This window comes from Mytilus galloprovincialis, chromosome 13 (genome assembly GCF_965363235.1).
Source record: "Mytilus galloprovincialis chromosome 13, xbMytGall1.hap1.1, whole genome shotgun sequence".
In the NCBI taxonomy this organism is placed as follows: domain Eukaryota; kingdom Metazoa; phylum Mollusca; class Bivalvia; order Mytilida; family Mytilidae; genus Mytilus; species Mytilus galloprovincialis.
In genome coordinates this window covers 18355520-18374367 of record NC_134850.1, presented here as the reverse complement: position 1 = coordinate 18374367, position 18848 = coordinate 18355520, and the positions used below count along the sequence as shown (strand labels likewise).

The window sequence follows — 18848 nt, the reverse complement described above, 5'->3', positions numbered from 1 at the left end:
GTAAACATTATACATTATATATGTATAAAGAACAATATATTTATTTTTTGCAATCAGTGTCAGATTATTCTGCAAATGACATTTTTCAAACCGGAAGTATCAAATCATCTCTGTTATTTCAATCAAAAGTGTATAGAAACCATATATTGTAGAAATCATCACACAGTTAGCTATCATCTGACACTGGATATGACATCTTAAACACGATTTTAATATTTTCATGTTAAATTACAAGGTTGTTTGCTGGACCCCTTCAATTTGTTTTCAATATTTTTAAAAATTAATTATGGATACCTTTATGATCAAATGTGCAATGTATCTTTCCATTTCTTTCTGTACATGTCCAGTCAGATGCTATCACATTTGGTAATATCTTTGATAACTTTTTACAATCCCTTGAATAAATCAATCATTCATATGATAAAGACATAATTTTTCAATCCGTTTAATTGAAGTCTGGAGCTGACATGTCAGTTAACTGCTAGTAGTCTGTTGTTATTTATGTATTATTGTCATTTTGTTTATTTTCTTTTGTTACATCTTCTGACATCAGACTCGGACTTCTCTTTAACTGAATTTTAATGTGCGTATTGTGATGTGTGTAATTTTCTGCATTGGCTAGAGGTATAGGGGGAGGGTTGTGATCTCATGAACATGTCTAACCCCGCCGCGTTTTTGCGCCTGTCCCAAGTCAGGAGCCTCTGGCCTTTGTAAGTCTTGTACTATTTTTAATTTTAGTTTCTTGTGTACAATTTGGAGTTTAATATGGCGTTCATTATCACTGAACGAGTATATATAATTGTTTAGGGGCCAGCTGAAGGACGCCTCAGGGTGCGATAATTTCTCCCTGCATTGAAGACCTGTTGGTGACCTTCTGCTGTTGTCTGTTCTATGCTCGGGTTGTTGTCCCTTTGGCACATTCCAAATTTCCATTCTCAATTTTATTCAGTTAACCTATTCTTGATTATACATGTTACTTGAAGAACAAAAAATGTTTGCATGCTTTCAATATGACGATTTGCTTTCGCTTTGTAAATAAAATCATTAACATATTTGTGTCCTGTGTTAAGTATCTACTCTAGTCTTGATGAGTCATCTTTTTTTTTCTTATGTTTTTTTCATCACTCACCAATGTTGGAGGGGGGGACTCTTATAAAATGTTAACGCCGCACCAATCTTATATAAAGTTGAAAATGTAAACGGGGAATGTGTTAAGACAACCAAACCAAAGATCAGAAACCAACTCAAGACCACCACTGAGTCTTCAATGCAGTGATAACTTCCTGCACCCATCGAATAGCTAAAGCTGGCCCCTAAACACAAATGTATATTATTTCAGCGAAAATGGACGTCACACTAAACTCAGAAACATATAACATGTATAAATGAACCAAAATAAAAAAAAACTAATAACAGCCTAAGGTTCCTGACTTGGGACAATCGCAAAAAGCGGTGGGTAAACATGTTTTGTGAGATCTGAACCCTTCCTCAATACCTCTAGCCAATAAAGTGCGGTGACGGAATAGGAAAAAGTCGAATATTAAGAGTTTAATTTCATAGTATACGGCTAAAAATTAACACAGTCATAGAAAAATGATTATTCTAGAATTCAAGATAGGTCGTCAAAAGGTCGTATGGTGCAGTTTGTTTTTATTTTTAGCTTTAAGCCAGCAACTTTGACTTCTAATGCAGATCATAAGTGGCATGTAGTTTGGCTTGTTATTCAAAGGCTGTGCTCAAATATATTTCTTTTTCGTTTTATTCAAACATCACACCTTATGTTCTATGCATTAGGCGAACAAGATAATCCTAAAAGCCTTTTGATGATTTAACTTTTTTTGTTGATGTTTAATTGTTTGGTTGAATTATTTGGGTTTTCGCAATACTTATATGTAGGTTGTATTGATATAGTTTTATTTATATAAGAGACAAAATAACTTTTTCAGTTGTTTTTTTAAAGAAATGCGACAAAATCCCCAAAAGATGACATAACTAGAAAGTCCGTTGAAAGTTGGCTTTTACATTTAAAAGAAGCAAACATTCAGTTTAGATCAGTTTAATCTCTGTTATTTTCTTAAAAGCGGAAGTGGAATATTTGTTTTATTTACCACTTACAGTACAACGCGGTATTTTGACACAGTTGATAGGTGTAATGAGGAAATTTACCCCAAGTGCTTGGATGATTGTGACGTTAGTTCATTATATTTGCTTGGATGATTGTGACGTTAGTTCATTATATTTGCTTGGATGATTGTGACGTTAGTTCATTATATTTGCTTGGATGATTGTGACGTTAGTTCATTATATTTGCTTGGATGATTGTGACGTTAGTTCATTATATTTGCTTGGATGATTGTGACGTTAGTTCATTATATTTAGTTCATTATATTTGCTTGGATGATTGTGACGTTAGTTCATTATATTTGCTTGGATGATTGTGACGTTAGTTCATTATATTTGCTTGGAAATTGTTTATTATCAAAGTGGATAAGGATGATGCAAAAGTCTACATAACATAACGGTGTTTACAGTTAGCACTGCACTTGGAAATGTAGAACCTTTTCAAAGACCTAAAGAAAACCATTTTGTTTAGTTCTTTGATTTCAAATTCAGATATATTGAAGACTTCCTGTCTCTCTATAACTCTCATGTCAGTCAATCAGTACTTTTTTTTTTATCCTAGTGAGCTTGTGATCAAGGATACTTCAGAAGCAAGAATGGTTGCTGCATATCTTGGCCTTTACTTTGATATTGACACAGATTGACGGCTACAAACAAACATATTTTTAAAAGGACAATTTATTAAACTTTCCAATTATCAATTTCCCCATGTTTCAATAGTATTATATCCTCTGCGCCATCGTATCACATTGCGAAGCTCTCACCTCATATGGAATTTACTGACCCCGTATATATCGCATTAGGTCACTAGCACACTATGTAACGAATTTATCTTACCGACTATCTTTATTTGTTGGATTTAGACTAAAGTTTTCTCATTTGCTATCATAACACATCTTCTTATTTCTATATTAAAGTGTTAAAGTGAACAAGTTTAAGAACCTTCTTCAATTGGTCTGCACATAAAAAAAAATAATGTTAACAATTACTATTTATTATCAACAACCTTGATATAACAATATTAAACAGAACCTTCAATATTTTTAAATAACCAAACAGAGCCAAAATCGTAACTATACAACTAAACGTGTATTGAAATAAGCTATGCCTCCCTACTACCCTAATATGGAACTGTCCAAGACAAGAAATTACACTCTCTTGAACAGTATATTCAAGTAAAGGCTGTTAAAGCTAACTTGTTATACAGCCACTGTTAACTTTTACTGGGATTCAAATTTTATTCATGAATTACAAGGACATTTACAGAAGTAATTTTTTTTTTACCATCAGCAGTGCAGTATAAATGATAATCAAAAATCAATTATACAGACTAGACTGTGGGGCAGAACGATCACGACAATCGGAACTATTCCACAGACTACAGTCAAATAATCATAGCAAGTGTATACTGTCGATCAGAGATGGCTTTTTTTTACTTTTGTTTAGAGATGTATTGTGTTGCACAGGGTTCATTTGACATTTGTCCTAGAGGTGCACTGATGTTACAGTTGTTTTATGTCCCTCATGTATAGATTTATATGGCCAAAGTGTATTGTACAATGACGAAATGTTTTGAAATTAATGTCCGCTAATGCTGGATGAAAGCTCGCTACATGTGGTACACACACATTTGACACAACATCTGACAGGTTAAATGTCCGAAGCTTAGCATTCGCAATATCATTATAGGATTAGCTGCTATAACACTTTGGACCAATACTGCCATTCGAGATTTACTAAACCTTCCATGAACGAACATATGTATTCCAGAAAAGGGTCAGAATATTGTTATCAGGTTCCCACATTACAGACGTCATTTGAGGTCTGAATAAATGAATTACTGATAAAAGTTACGTATATTAAGTGCTATGTTAAACTATCCTGCATACAAACAAATGTTTGGGATTGAATAACCGAATCTTTTTCCATGTCTTTTTAAAATTGTTAGTCTATTTCACAATGATTTATATTCCTATTAATACATTTTAGTTCATAGAAATCGTCATGACATTGTTCAAACTCTATTATAAGTCTGTTTTGAAATTGATAAAATTGAGAAAGGAAATGGGGAATGTGTCAAAGCGACAACAACCCGACCATAGAGCAGACAACAGCCGAAGGCCACCAATGGGTCTTCAATGTAGCGAGAAACTCCCGCACCCGTAAGCGTCCTTCAGCTGGTTTCCTTTTTCATTGAGGTATTCTTCATGTTCAAGATAGTTAAATTCACAAATACATATTTGTTCATAAATTTCTATAAATTTTGTAAAGTTTTGACGCCCGTTGTTCTTATTACTTGAAAAAAATATATATTTTAAACTGAAAACTACCCTTTTTTTGTAAATTCGCATATGTATACTCGGAAAATTCATTTTATTATGGTTTTCCACTTATTTGTTTTAATGAAAAATTGAATAAGGAAGAAAATAGATTCAAGTTTTAAATCATTCTATAATAAAGGATACTCAAATTGTAATCAGATATACAGTTTTGTTTTTCCTTGAAAACGACATGTAACCTTTGATCTTGATTTCTGAAAAAACTGCACTATATTTCCTTTTGACGACAAAAATAATCTCAAAGTACACATATTTTGAATCAAAAGATATATGATATAATCGTACACTATTTCTGACGATTAAAAAATATCATAATTCCGACTTTGGTCCCCGGCTTGGTAATAAATGCATATGTTCAACAGAAGGACCAAATAATCATGTGGTTGTAGTTGTAGTTCTAAATAAGGCAGTTTGGTTTCTTCATAGGATTTATTACATTCTGTCATAGTGGAACGCTTACTTGTACCGTGACCTGTAAATGTACAATTGTCAGTCCTTTTGTCATTATTGGTAGTGTTTTCGTTGCATTTGCAAACATTCCACATCTCTTCACTTCTATGTTATATGTATTATCATAATTTAAATGTTTTTAAAAACATTTTTGTTCAAATCAAATAAAAAAGATTCCTCTCGAGATAAAAGATGAAACCACGGGGGATATCGAAAATTAGAAAAGTCCAGTTATAGGAGACAGCATCATGGCCACATAAACCACAAAGGACCAACAGCATCCACCACATGATTATCTCGCCGAACTTGTGGAATAGTTTCATTTTGAGTGCAAAAAAGTTATAAATGTTTTTAGATTCAAAGTTTTTCAAAATTGATTCTTTGGTATGATGTAAATACTTTATACTTCACTATTGCTTGAAATTAGATTATTAATAAAATACTGACTCGTGTTAAACAGGAGAATAGCGAATGATTTGCGAGAATAAGCAAGTCAGATATTTCTAGAACAAATAAATACAATCAATGATATTTAAATGGTTGATAAATCATATAACCTGACAGATGTTGATAATATCAGGTTTAACTTATTATCACGTGTCGTTTTCTTCATTTGTCATTGAAAATTGTCAAGGATTGTAGAGTTAATATTTAATATGCATAGTTTATCTTTATTTTTTAAATGTATATTCTTTGTAATAAAAAATATAGTTTTTATTATAATTGTTATTGTTTTTTCATATTTTCAACAACTATTTTGCATTTCAAAATGAAGTAGTATTATTGAGATCAACCAATTATAATAATCTTAGTCTAATATGTAACTCCTTATTGCAGCTTTTCAAACCGAAGAAATCGCAGAATGGAAATCAAAATTAGAGACGTTCTATGTGACTGAAGCTGCTACCAGGTTAATAAAAGTGGTTAAAGACAACCAATGCACTATTATTACAGGTATACCCGGATCTGGTAAATCCTCACTGGCTTATTATGTTGCCATATGCATGCAAGATACAGAAGACTACACGGTTTTGCCAGTGATGTGTCCATCAGAATTAATAAAAATGTCAAATTCTAATGCCAAACAACTTTATATTTTTGATGATATTTTTGGTAAATATTCATTGAATGATTTCAACCTTAACTGCTGGGAAACAGAAACAAATCGTATTAAGAAGTTATTGAAAAATCAAGATCATAAAGTAGTGGTGACATGTAGATCCTATTTATATGATTTGGTCAGCGATAGTTTATCGTCTCAATCATTTGAACATTTTAACCTACAGTCAGATGAAATAACGTTATCTTTAGTCGAAAGAAAGAATATAAGCAAGTTGTATCTAACCGATGACGTTGTGAGGCACCTGAATGATAAAATTGTTATGATGTACAACTTTTTTCCTTTACTTTGTGTCATGTTTAAAGAAAAGAATATGGACAATGCTGATTTCTTTCAAAACCCTAATAAGTTTATAGAAAACGAAATTGAAAACTTTAAAAGAAAAAAGAACGTATCGTTTCTAGCTTTATCACTCTTAGTTTTATCTAACAACTCGATCGAGAAAGAATGTCTACAGATTGGAAAAGACAAATACGATAGTTTGCTACAAGATTTATGTGATGAGATGGATACCAGAAAATCTCCATCTAAAACTTCAATTTTGTCAAGCCTTCAAAATCTAAAAAACATGTATCTCGAAGAAACAGAGTCTATTTTCTGTACAAAACATGATAAAATTTTTGATATTATTTCTCACACTGTAGGAAACTTTATAATTCGTTGTATTTTAAGACATGGCGAATCAACTTTTATTAGTAGTAGATGTCAGCTGAACTCCCTAAATGAAAAACATGGTGACAGTACCATTATGATTACAGATAAGTTAGAAACAATGTACTTCGAACGTATATTAAAAGACATTGAACGGGGGCATACCTGGGAGGTTTTTGCTAGTATCCAAATGAAATTTAAAAAATTCAGAATTTTGTTAATGCAATACTTAGAAAAGTTTAACACACACTTTTCTATTTCCGGTACTGATGGTACAACTGCCTTACATGTCACAGCAGCAAAAGGTTATTTTGATATGTCAAAATATATACTCGGAACAAATAGAAAGATGATATTTTCACTTGATAGTAAAAAAAAATCTCCCTTACATTTTGCCTCTATGTATGGACATCATGAAATTGCCAACTTATTTCTTAGTTATGGTGCTGAAATTGATCTAATTGACAGCGATGGATGTACCCCGTTGCTTACTAGTTCCCTTTTTGGGAATTTAAATGTTACTGAAGTTTTGATAAAAAACCATGCTAACGTCAACATATGTACAACCAAGCATGGCTGGTCCGCACTGCACTTTGCAGCAGAAGATGAAAATATTGAGCATATCAAACTTCTAGTACAGCATAAAGCAATTGTGAACAGTCAATTGAATAACGGAATGACACCATTGTACATATCTTCGGAGTGTGGTCAATTAAACGCAGTGAAGTTTTTGATCGAGAGCAAAGCCGATGTTGATAAATGTGAAAATGAAGGATGGTCTCCGTTAAAAATAGCTTGTCTGAGAGGATTTTATGACATAGCTGAAATATTAATTTTAAATTATGCAGACGTGAATAAAAATACAAAACATGGAAAAACACCACTTCACTGTGCTTGTGAAGGAAATCATATAGATATAGTACAATTATTACTCCAGCATGGTTCAGTAATAGATCAAGGTGATGGGGATGAAGAAACACCTTTACATATAACTTGTAGTAACGGTTATGTAGACATAGTGAAATCATTATGCGAATTTGGCGTTTCAACAAATAAGCGCAATCAATGTGGATATACCTCACTGCATTATTGTTGTTATCGGGATACTAAAAACGGAACCGAAGAAGCAATTGTCACTAATGCATCGGTTTTTGAAAAAGATGAAATTAAACAAAATCAATTAATTCAAGCTGTAAATACTTCTACTGATATTATTAAACATCTAGTCAAAAATGGAGCAGATGTAAATGCAGCTTCAAATAATGGGACGACGCCTATATATATGGCTTGTAAACAAAACAATGTAGAAGCAGTTAAATGGCTGCTTCATATCGAAGCTGACGCAAACAAGTTTGACGACAATGGTTGGAGACCATTACATATTGCATGTAGTGAAGGGAATGAAGATATAGTAAATACATTATTAAAACATGGTGTTAATATTGACGATTGTAGTAAAAAAGGTTTCACCTCGTTACATTTAGCTTGTTCATATGGTAATACATATATAGCAGAAATTTTGATCAAGAACGGAGCAGTAATAAATAAAGTTACCGAAAGTGGAATCTCTCCATTACTTTTAGCAGTTAACAATAGGCATTATGAAATAGCTAAGTTATTACTCAAAAATGGTGTCGAGGTAAACAGTCCTGATGAAGATGGTAGAACTTCACTATACTGTGCCGCTGAAAAAGGAAATATGGATTTGATTAAAATTTTGATTGAACACGAAGCAGATGTTAACTTTCAAAGAAATAATGGAATGACACCGATGTATGTAGCTTGTGAGAATAATCATATAGAAGCAGTTAAATTGCTGTTACGTTATAAAGCTGATATAAACAAATGTGAAGAAACTGGATGGAGTCCATTACATGTTGCATCTCATGACAACCATAAAGAAGTAGTGGCATATTTATGTGATCAGGGTGCTGCAGAGGTAAATCTTTCAAATAAAGAAGGACACTCGCCATTATATCTTGCGTGTCAAGAAAGAAATGAAGACATAGCAACAATATTATTAAAACATGATGCTTCTTTAACTCAGTGTAGTGAAATTGGATTTACCCCGTTTCATTTAGCTTGTTCTTATGGAAATACAAATATTGTAAAACTATTAATTAAAGCTGGTGCTATAGTTAATAAAGTAACCGAACGTGGAAACTCGCCATTACTGTTAGCTTGTAACGATAGGCATTATGAAATAGCAAAGTTATTACTCAAAAATGGTGTCGAGGTGAACAGTCCTGATGAGCATGGTAGAACTGCACTATACAGTGCCGCTCAAAAAGGAAATATAGATCTAATTAAAATTTTGAAGGAACATGAAGCAGATGTAAACATTCAAGCAAATAATGGAATGACACCAATTTATATAGCTTGTAGCAATAATCATATAGAAGCCGTTAAAATTCTGTTGAGTTATAAAGCTGACATAAACAAATGTGAAAAAAGTGGATGGAGCCCATTACTTGTTGCTTCGAAAGCCAGCCATAAGGAAATAGTCGCATATCTTTGTGAACAAAGTGATGCAGTAATAAACCTTTCTAATAAATATGGTTCAACGCCACTGCATCTTGCTTGTTTCGGAGGTAATAAAGACGTAGTACAGTTATTATTAAAACATGGTGCTTTCGTTAATTATTGTAATGAACATGCTTTAACTTCGTTTCATATAGCGTGTGGCGAAGGTCACAGCAATATAGTAGAACTGTTAATCAAAGAGGATGCAGCAGTAAACCTTACCGATAGGAGTAATAGAACGCCATTATATATTGCCTGTCAGAACAGATGTGCAGATGTAGTCGAATTGTTACTAAAACATGGAGCAGAAGTAAATAAGGCAGCACAAGTTGAATATAAAGAAGGCTGGACACCTCTGCATGTGTCCGCATCATCCGGAAATACATGTATAACTGAATTGTTATTACAAAATAATGCAACCGTAAAAATAGAAGATCGAAATGGATATACTCCACTATACTACGCTACTCAAAAAAAGTTCGATGACATCATTGATCTTCTTATTGGTCATGGAGCCATGTTAATCAACGATGATGTTCCAACTCTCTCGTTGAGCAAAGAACAAAACAAAAAAAGCCGGTGTAAAATGCAATGAACAAAACAAGGAACTTTGAAATATTTGTTCTTTTGACTTGTTCAATATATTTTGATTCATTACTACGTTATCACCACGTTTTGTTCACTAATTATACAACAACGAACTAAAACATAACTAGAGTATGAAAACAATCAACACTCTAAGACTGTTTAACTTTTTTTTTGTGGTTCTTGTTATTTATTCATAAATAAAATGCATTTTGAAACTATTCTAAATTTTGTATTGTTAAGTTATACACCACGTGCGCGATCAAAGAAACATAATTATTATAGCTATATACTATGTGTTTAATTAGGACTGCCCCGAATGGCAGTCGCCCTAAAGTAATTAGTCTGTCCATCCGGATATCCCTCTGTTCGTCCGGCTATCCCTCTGTCCGTCCAGTTGTCAGTCGTCCCGTCTCTCCGTCTGTCCGTCCGTTCGCCTGTCCTAAAACCTGATGCTCGCTCTTTATCTAGAAAACCCTTATGATTTCATACTTAATATTTGACATGCATATTAACTAAAACCAGAGAGTGTGTCATAACGTTTTTACAACTACCTAGGTCGAAAAGCAAGGTCCAAAAATTTGGTTTCAGTTGACAACTCCATGTCCTATGGTAAAGAATGTGTCCGCCTAAATCTTGAAAACCGTTATGATTTCATAGTTTATACTTAACATTTTAAATAACTAACACCAGAGGGTGTGTCATGATGTATGTTCAACTTCCTAGGTCAAAGGTTAAGGTCTAAAACTGTGGTTTCAGTTGACCCCATGTTTATGGTAAAGATGGTGTCCGCTCTATATCTTGACAACATGCTTGAGAAGCGTTGTGATTTCAAACTTTATAACTTAACATGTATATTAACCAATACCAGAAGGTTTGTCATACTGTATGTTCAATTTCCTAGGTGAAAGGTCAAGGTATAAAACTTTAGTTAAAGTTGACAACCCAATATCCTATGGTAAAGATACATGTTTTACTACTTGTTTATTTCATCCTGCAAATGATAGTCAATAATTGTATTATACATAAAAGGGAATGCAAAAATGTACGACTTAAATATTTCTAAAAATCGTCAGAGTTGGATGCTGGTTGCTTGGAGTTACCTTTATACGATCTAATAAAGCACATATTTTCATAAAGTAGTGTTACCAATTATTTTTTAACTTCGCGGTTACTTTGTTAACCATTTAACTGTTGTCAACATCATTGCCTAAAGTACATGTTATACTTTGGTAATGTGCTACTCAATGCAGTGTATTGAAGTTTGTCGTGCCATTTTTTATGTTTCCTAGTTTTTCCTTTGAGAATCATGATAAGTACAGTAACTTTTTAGTTGCACCACTGATCTTCAAACAGATTGATGTTATTTCAAAGGTTAAACACAATAAAATTATAACTTTCTCTTGCTCAAAGTACGTTCATATTTAAACCTTTTTCTCGAAATGACTACTGATGGTAGGTTAAATACCAAAATTTATGACAAACGTGATGATTTTTTTATTTTCCTATAGTCAACTTTCCATTTCGGTGTAGCAACATCCCAGCGGCACCAGCATATGGAGTATATGTGTCTCAACTGATACGTTTCTCTAGAGCTAGCTCAAAGTGCGTTGATTTTGTTGAACTAGGAATACTGCTTTCTCAAAAGTTGCTAAGACAGGGCTATGAATTAATCAAATTTAGTTCATCACTCAAGACATTTTACGGTCGCCATTATGAGCTTATGACAAAAGTATGTCAGAAATCATACGACTTGTGATATTGCTCCTCAGTCATAATAACCTTCCATCATTACCGAACAGGACAAAGAAATAACACGACGGGTGCCGTATACGGTGCAGGAAATGCTTACCCTTCCGGAGCACCTGATTTCACTCCCGATTTTTAGAGGAGTTCGTGTTGTTTCTTATTTATTATTTGTAACTGTTGATGTAATTGTCTTTTGGTTTTATGAGTCTTTGTTTACTCCTTGGTTTTGATTGTTATTGTCTTATAACATTGCATAATACACAATATTACTAATGTTCACTTCGTACGATAACACTAATATGATTTAAAACATTTTTTATGTTATTTAAAACAACGTTAGGATTGACTGAACAAATCTCGCTTTCGAGTATCAACATAGTTGACCTTGTCGATCCAGAACCACACAACTGTAAGTATTAGATTAAAGGCAATATTTCACATATTGCACATTTAATTCAATCTGCCTGGATTGATTGTTTTAAAAAAATAACATTAATCGAGGATTGAAAAACAAAAAAGCATTTAAATGTGCAACAAAAGTATAATTTATCTATTTTTACATTGGAAGTATTTTATGTATACATTCTGGACTACACCGTGTCGGAGCTCTGAATTGCTACACCCGCTACTCCATACTGGATGAATCTCTTTGTAAACCCAATCAACTGGTTTAAACTGACTGTCCGAGTCAGCACATACATGTAAGACTGACCAGTGACTCTCCCTCACATAGACATCAAGAAAATGGACAAATATTTTCCGCTTTTGAAACCGTGGTATTATTAGTAACAACGTTTTTGTTTAAATACCATATATAAATAGTTTTAAGGAATATCACTACAAGAGGGCTAACACGTGAGTGTATAGGGATCAAACAGTCTAACCATGTGATCATTGTTTTCCAAATTATCACAAACAAAAAACAATTCTATATTATTTCATTAAAATTGGAACACAATTTAACCGTATTCTTTGTTCTGTGAAATAATAATATCTATAACAAAAAATTTCAACATATTTTGTTTTCAATTAGTTTTATAATCATTCAACTTTTTTTTTCATTTTCCTTTGTTATATATTTTATACAAACTAAACTTGAATATTGATTAAAATAAATTTGTTTTGACATTTCAACAATACTTTTGCTGAAATAAAATTTGCTTTTGTAATTGCTTGGAGGAAGGACGTCAAGTTCATATCTTATTTCCACTATCAAGGATTCAGTTCCTGTTACAAGTTACAATATCGAAAGATATTTGTTGTATGTTCTGTTTCAACTTCTTCCTTGTATATATTTTTTTTTTTAACTTTTATAGATAAATAACAAATACAAAAAAAAAATGACTTTCAGGGAAATTAAAAAACGGAAGGTGCATATTACTGTCTTAGTTTCTTCATTATGGTGGATTAAACCTTATATTAGTAACAAAACTTCTAATATATATGACAGTTGCATAAAATTATATTTACAACAATGTGTGACCAAAACAAACAAATATGTCAACTTAAAAAAATGGTCTGATTTGACAACTGGTCATTTGACATTTATATTCTGTATTCACTTATACATGACATAAGACTTGTTCCTCAATTGAAACATAATAAATAGCTACACATAAACATCCTAAATGCTCCTTTGTCTATTCTACAGTATCACATGGAATTCATTTTCATAAGGCAGTTTTGTTGCTATTGTCATAACCCGCATTATAGAATTTTAACAAGTACTTTTTGATTTTTTGATTTTAAATCATTCATTGTTATAGGTATAATTTCTTAGTGCCCACATCGAGATCATAATAAAACATTTATGCAAGTATTGTAACACTCCAAAATAATTGTTAGTCTAACTAGAGCAAGTACATGTATTGACGTGTGCAAAGATTTGTCACTATTGTTGAATGGTAATAGTCCACTTTATGTATATGATTACGTTATCTCAATATTTGTCGTTTTTTCTGTTTCAATTTCTCCCTTATATGTATATTTTTATGAACATATTTACATTTGTCAGCAGTACTTGCAAGGTAATAACAAACAAAATGGCATAATTGTTTGTTTGTGCTTTAGGGGAAACATAAACATAAAAGACTAGTAACAAATACCTTCATTATATATATATTTAATCAAGATACATAGTATTCGGCAATATCATTTGTTTTCAAACGTATTTGAATAAAGGCAACAGTAGTATACCGCTGTTCGAAATTCATAAATCGATTGAGGAAAAAACAAATCCGGGTTACAAAGTAAAACTGAGGGGAAACATTAAATATAAGAGGAGAACTACGACACAACAGAAACACAGCACTAAAATGTAACACCCACAGAAACAATCGATAATTTAGTCTTTGATGCATGATTGTTTTTATTAGTTGTTAGATGCTTTGAACTCGCTGTCAGTTAACTGCGAGTACATTTGTACTCTCAGATCTGTACCTAGTGTCTTTTTGTTTGTTAGGATGAACAAGTACCCGTCCACGTGCAATTGTAATTTTATCAATCTGATGAGTTAAGCCTTTTTCAACTGATTTTTATAGTTCATTCTTATGTTGTACTGTTATACCACTGTTCCAGGTTAGGGGAGGGTTGGGATCCTGCTAACATTTTAACCCGGCCAAATTATGTATGTATGTGCCTGTCCAAAGTCAGGACCCTGTAATACAGTGGTTTTCTTTTTGTTTATGTGTACGTCTCCGGGTGCGGGAATTTCTCGCTACATTGAAGACCTGTTGGTGACCTTCTGCTGTAGTTTTTTTCTACGGTCGGGTTGTTGTCTCTTTGAAACATTCCCCATTTCCATTCTCAATTTTACATATTTGTTTATGTTCATTTTTTTCACATAAATTATGCCGTTGGTTTTGAATTGTTTTACATTGTTATTTCGGGGCCTTTTTGGTGACAATGCGGTATGGGCTTTGCTCATTGTTGAAGGCCATACGATGACCTATAATTTCTGTGTCATGTTGTCTCTTGTGAAGAGTTGTCTCATTTGGCCACATACCAAATCTTCTCTTTTATATAATATAACAATCGCCATTTTCCTGACTTAGCATAGACATTTTAAGAAAACAAATGGTGGGTTGAACCTGGTTTTGTGGCTCCCCAAACCAACCGCTTTAACATGGTCTAATTTTTTTTTCTCACATTAATTTTTAAATTTATATTGAATAGCTTCCAGATACAGCTTGAAGGTTTGAAAACGCAGCTTTTGACATTTTCATGTATAAATAACTGAATTGAAAAATTAACACAAAGTCACGAAAAGACAATGGAAGATTTAATACGTGATTCTTCTTTTTTTTGCTTTAGGTAAAACGATCATTATGTCTCATCAAGGTCTTGTACTTATCCAAAATATTTTAAAACGGTTTTCGGGAAATGGTAATGTGAAATTTTGTTTTTCAGCATGACCAGAAAAACAATCTCATGATGGAATAAGATGAAGTAGACATATTTAGTGACTTGCAGACCTACGATGTATTTATAAAAGTACATTGTTTTCTTTCTAAATGCTCTTTTCACTAGTTTGTTTTATAAGTTATGTATTCAAATCAAGCTTTTCAGCTGGTTTTTATCAGTTTGTTCTTTTGTTCAGCTGTTGCAATATTAGTCTGGTTGGAAAGAATTGGCACCTGCGGAAAATTAATTATAATTGCATAATATGACAGTGAAAATCCGACCTTTTTGTTTTAAAGTTTGTCATCCAACTGTGTTACGACGGTTGTCAATAGTGAAGCAGGATCTGCTTACTCTTCCAGATCACCTGAGATCGCCCTCAGTTTTTGGTTGTTTTCTTGTTGCGTGGTCTTTAGTTTTCTTTGTTGTGTTTTGTTAACTATTGTTTGTCTTCTCTTAGCCATGTCGTTATCAGTTTTTGATATATGAGTTCGAATATCCCGCTCCTCTTTTATGTAATACGGTATGATTTTTGCTCTACGGGGAAAGCAGTGCAGTACCCTGGTTATCAGTATACATCTTCTTTGAGATAGACTGGATGTGGAATCAACGAACTGAGATTTTTTGAAATGTTTGTTACTTTCTATTAATATTGGTGTATTTGACTGCAACAGGATAATTGAACAATTAAGAAGGCCAAATAGTTTTATAGTATGTCGGGATATTTTTTGGGTAACATTATAGGTACAAGCACACATAAATTTTTATTGTGCATCAGGAAGTTGCAGCACTTTGTTTCCCACATAACAGTCAGAAGAAACACTTGTCAACCGAAAAAGGTTTTATAATGGAAATTATTTGTAGGTGTGGCCACACCATTTATTATTGTTTTGATTATTAGCTGCATAAAAGTTTGATGATCTAAGGCATACAAGTAAGATGTGTCAGAAATTTAAACACACTATAAAGAATAAGTTTGAACTCATAATGAATTTTTAGTTATCATGTTGCGGTCTCACTGACGTTTACCAAACATTTCAGACCAATAAACGTAACCACTGAACAACTTGCTTCTGACTAAAGGCAGGTGCATAACAATGCAGCAGGTTTCAACTAGTTATATCGGCGCCATACCCTCCCCTAAACTGGGACAGAGTTGTAACATGACAAAACAAGAACACAATCTACAAAACAATAAACGAAAAACAACTGTTATAAACAGCAACAAACAGCAACCACTTAATTACAATATACTGACTTGGAACAGGCTATTATCACGTGACCAATGTCTTGACCTTAGAAGCCATTAAATCGTTTGCCGTCCAACTGTATATTGATGTTACAACGAGTTAGTTTTTAACGCGATTGCTCTTGGTTTTCATTAAGCATAAAGGACAAACTCGTGGTAAAATCAGTATGAATTCAAGACAACATAGATTATTTTTCAATGATCTTACTCATTAATAGAGAATGATGATATTATTGTTTCTTCGAAACTTTGAATCAGCTGCAATTATGAAATATATCGTATGAATAAATAGGTAATTAGAGTAACACAATATTTAGAGTTTAAAATGGTTGCTAAGTTATTATCTACGTTCCATTATTTATTAAGAACATGTGAACAAATCTTAGTATTAAAATAGTTACGAAATAAAATATATTAAATAAAACAGGTATGCACATACCAAGAGTCTTACAGTTTTTGTTATGATCAAGCTTAAGTCTTCATTGAATTAAACACTGTTTTCGTCCTTTTGGTCCTTTCATTTTGGATAAAATTTGAACACTATTTGTACTGGCTCCATGGCTGACAAGAATCTCAGCGATGTCATAATAACTATTTTGAGAAGCGTTGTATAAAGGTGAATGTCCGTTTCGATCGATTAAATTTATGTTTGCTTTATTTTGCAATAACAATTTAGTAATATTCGTATTACCGAGTGCCACAGAAACATGCAGAGGTGTCCAGCCTTCTTCAGATTTAGATTGACCTGCTTTATTTACTTCAGCTCCATGTATCAGTAACAATTTGATAACATCTGTCCAACCGATTTGACAGGCAATATATACTGGCGTTCTTTCACTCTTATCAGGGAGGTTTACTACTGCATCATCTTTGATAAACATCTCTACTATATTGCTATATAACCTGCGGAACACGCTTTATGAAACGAGGTTAAGCCATTTTCGTCACAATAATTAATGGAAGCGTCATGTTTTAATAATAATCTTACTAAGTCTTCATTACCTGCTTGACAAGCATATTGTAATGGCGATTCGCCTTTTTTTTATTGGAAAGGTTTACCTTTGCATTACTGTGATCACATAGATATTCGACTACGTCCATATGGTTGTCATTCGCAGCAACATGTAATGAACTCCATCCAGTTGATTCACATTTGTTTATATCAGCGTGATAACTTAACAGCATTTTAACTGCTTCTAAACGGTTTCGTGTACAAGCTAGATAAATTGGTGTCATTCCATTATTCATTTGAAAGTTTACATCTGCACCATGGTTCATCAGAATTTTGATGAAATCTATATTACCATCTTCAGCGGCAGAGTGTAGTGAAGTTCGACCATTTTCATCACTGTAGTTGACGTTTGCATCATTTTCAAGTAATACTAAAGCTATGTCATAATTCCCAACGGTACAAGCTAGTAATAAAGGCGATTTTAAAGTTCCTTTAACTTTATTTACTATAGCACTCGCGTTGAGGGATTGTTCAACAAAAGTTTTATTAACTTCCCCACAAGCCAAATATAATGGTGATTCACCTTCTTTATCGGGAAGGTTTACTACTGCAGAACTGTTTTCACAAAGATACGCTACTACTTCCTCATGGTTGTCATGAGAAGCAACATGTAATGGACTCCATCCAGATTTTCTCACATTTGTATGTGTCAGCTTTATAACTTAACAGCATTTGTACTGCTTTTATATGATTTTTCTCACAAGCTACATAAATAGGTGTAATTCCATTATTCATTTGAAAGTTAACATCTGCACCATGGTCCATCAGAATTTTAATGAGATCGTTATTGTCATTCTCAGCGGCAAAGTGAAGTGAAGTTCGGCCATTTTGATCATTGTTGTTTACTTCTGCACCATTTTCAAGAAAAATTATAGCAATGTCGTTATACTGATTTTCACAAGCCATACGTAACGGCGTTATACCAGTCTTACCAGCCTCATTAACTACTGCCCCCATCTTTACTAATAGTTCTGTTGTATTTGTTTTACCTTCAACACAAGCTGAAAGTAATGGAGTATAGCCTCTTCCATCGCAATGTTCAATGGCAGCACCATGTGTGATTAACTGTTTTACTATGTCGTCATTACCTTTTTCACAGGCCAAATGTAACGGGGATTTGTCTTTTTTATTGGACAGGTTTACCACTGATGCACCAGATTTACATATATATGCAACTAACTCCTTCTGATTGCAAAAAGAAGCTATATGTAATGGACTACACCCATATATATCACATATGTTTACGTCGGCTTTATAACTTATCAGCAATTTTACTGCTTCTAAATGGTCTAACTGACAAGCCACATTAACTGGAGTTAGATCTTTACGCGAACAAAAATTTACATCTGCACCATGTTCTATTAGAATTTTCATTATATCTGTATCTCCACGAATTGCGGCATTATGTAAGGGAGTGTTTCCATCCTTAACACATTTATTCACTGCTTCACCACCTTTTACTTTAATCTTGGCTATGTTTTTCAGTTCATTTGAACAGACAGGATGTAGTTGAGTGCAGTCATTTCCATCGAAGTAAGTACCACTACAGCACTGTTATCACATATCAATTTAACTATTTTCGTATGGTTGTTATATGAAGCTACATGTAATGGACTCATTCCATCGGCGTCACACTTGTTTAAGTCAGCT

General features: G+C 33.1%; 2 protein-coding genes across 2 annotated transcripts; one reads left to right on the top strand and one right to left on the bottom strand.

Annotated features, from left to right (window-relative positions):
- The first annotated feature begins 7963 nt into the window (after nucleotides 1–7963).
- On the top strand, nucleotides 7964–9932 carry LOC143057421 (uncharacterized). Its single transcript, XM_076230725.1, has one exon. The coding sequence runs from the start codon at nucleotides 7964–7966 to the stop codon at nucleotides 9797–9799; it is 1836 nt and encodes a 611-aa protein (XP_076086840.1). The 3' UTR covers nucleotides 9800–9932.
- A 7748-nt stretch (nucleotides 9933–17680) lies between these two features.
- Nucleotides 17681–18572, bottom strand: LOC143057420 (uncharacterized). Its single transcript, XM_076230724.1, has one exon. The coding sequence runs from the start codon at nucleotides 18570–18572 to the stop codon at nucleotides 17793–17795; it is 780 nt and encodes a 259-aa protein (XP_076086839.1). The 3' UTR covers nucleotides 17681–17792.
- Between the last annotated feature and the right edge of the window lie 276 nt (nucleotides 18573–18848).

Coding starts and splice junctions, on each gene's coding strand:
- LOC143057421 (XM_076230725.1), top strand. CDS start 7,964: ATGGCTTGTAAACAAAACAATGTAGAAGCAGTTAAATGGCTGCTTCAT.
- LOC143057420 (XM_076230724.1), bottom strand. CDS start 18,572: ATGAAAATTCTAATAGAACATGGTGCAGATGTAAATTTTTGTTCGCGT.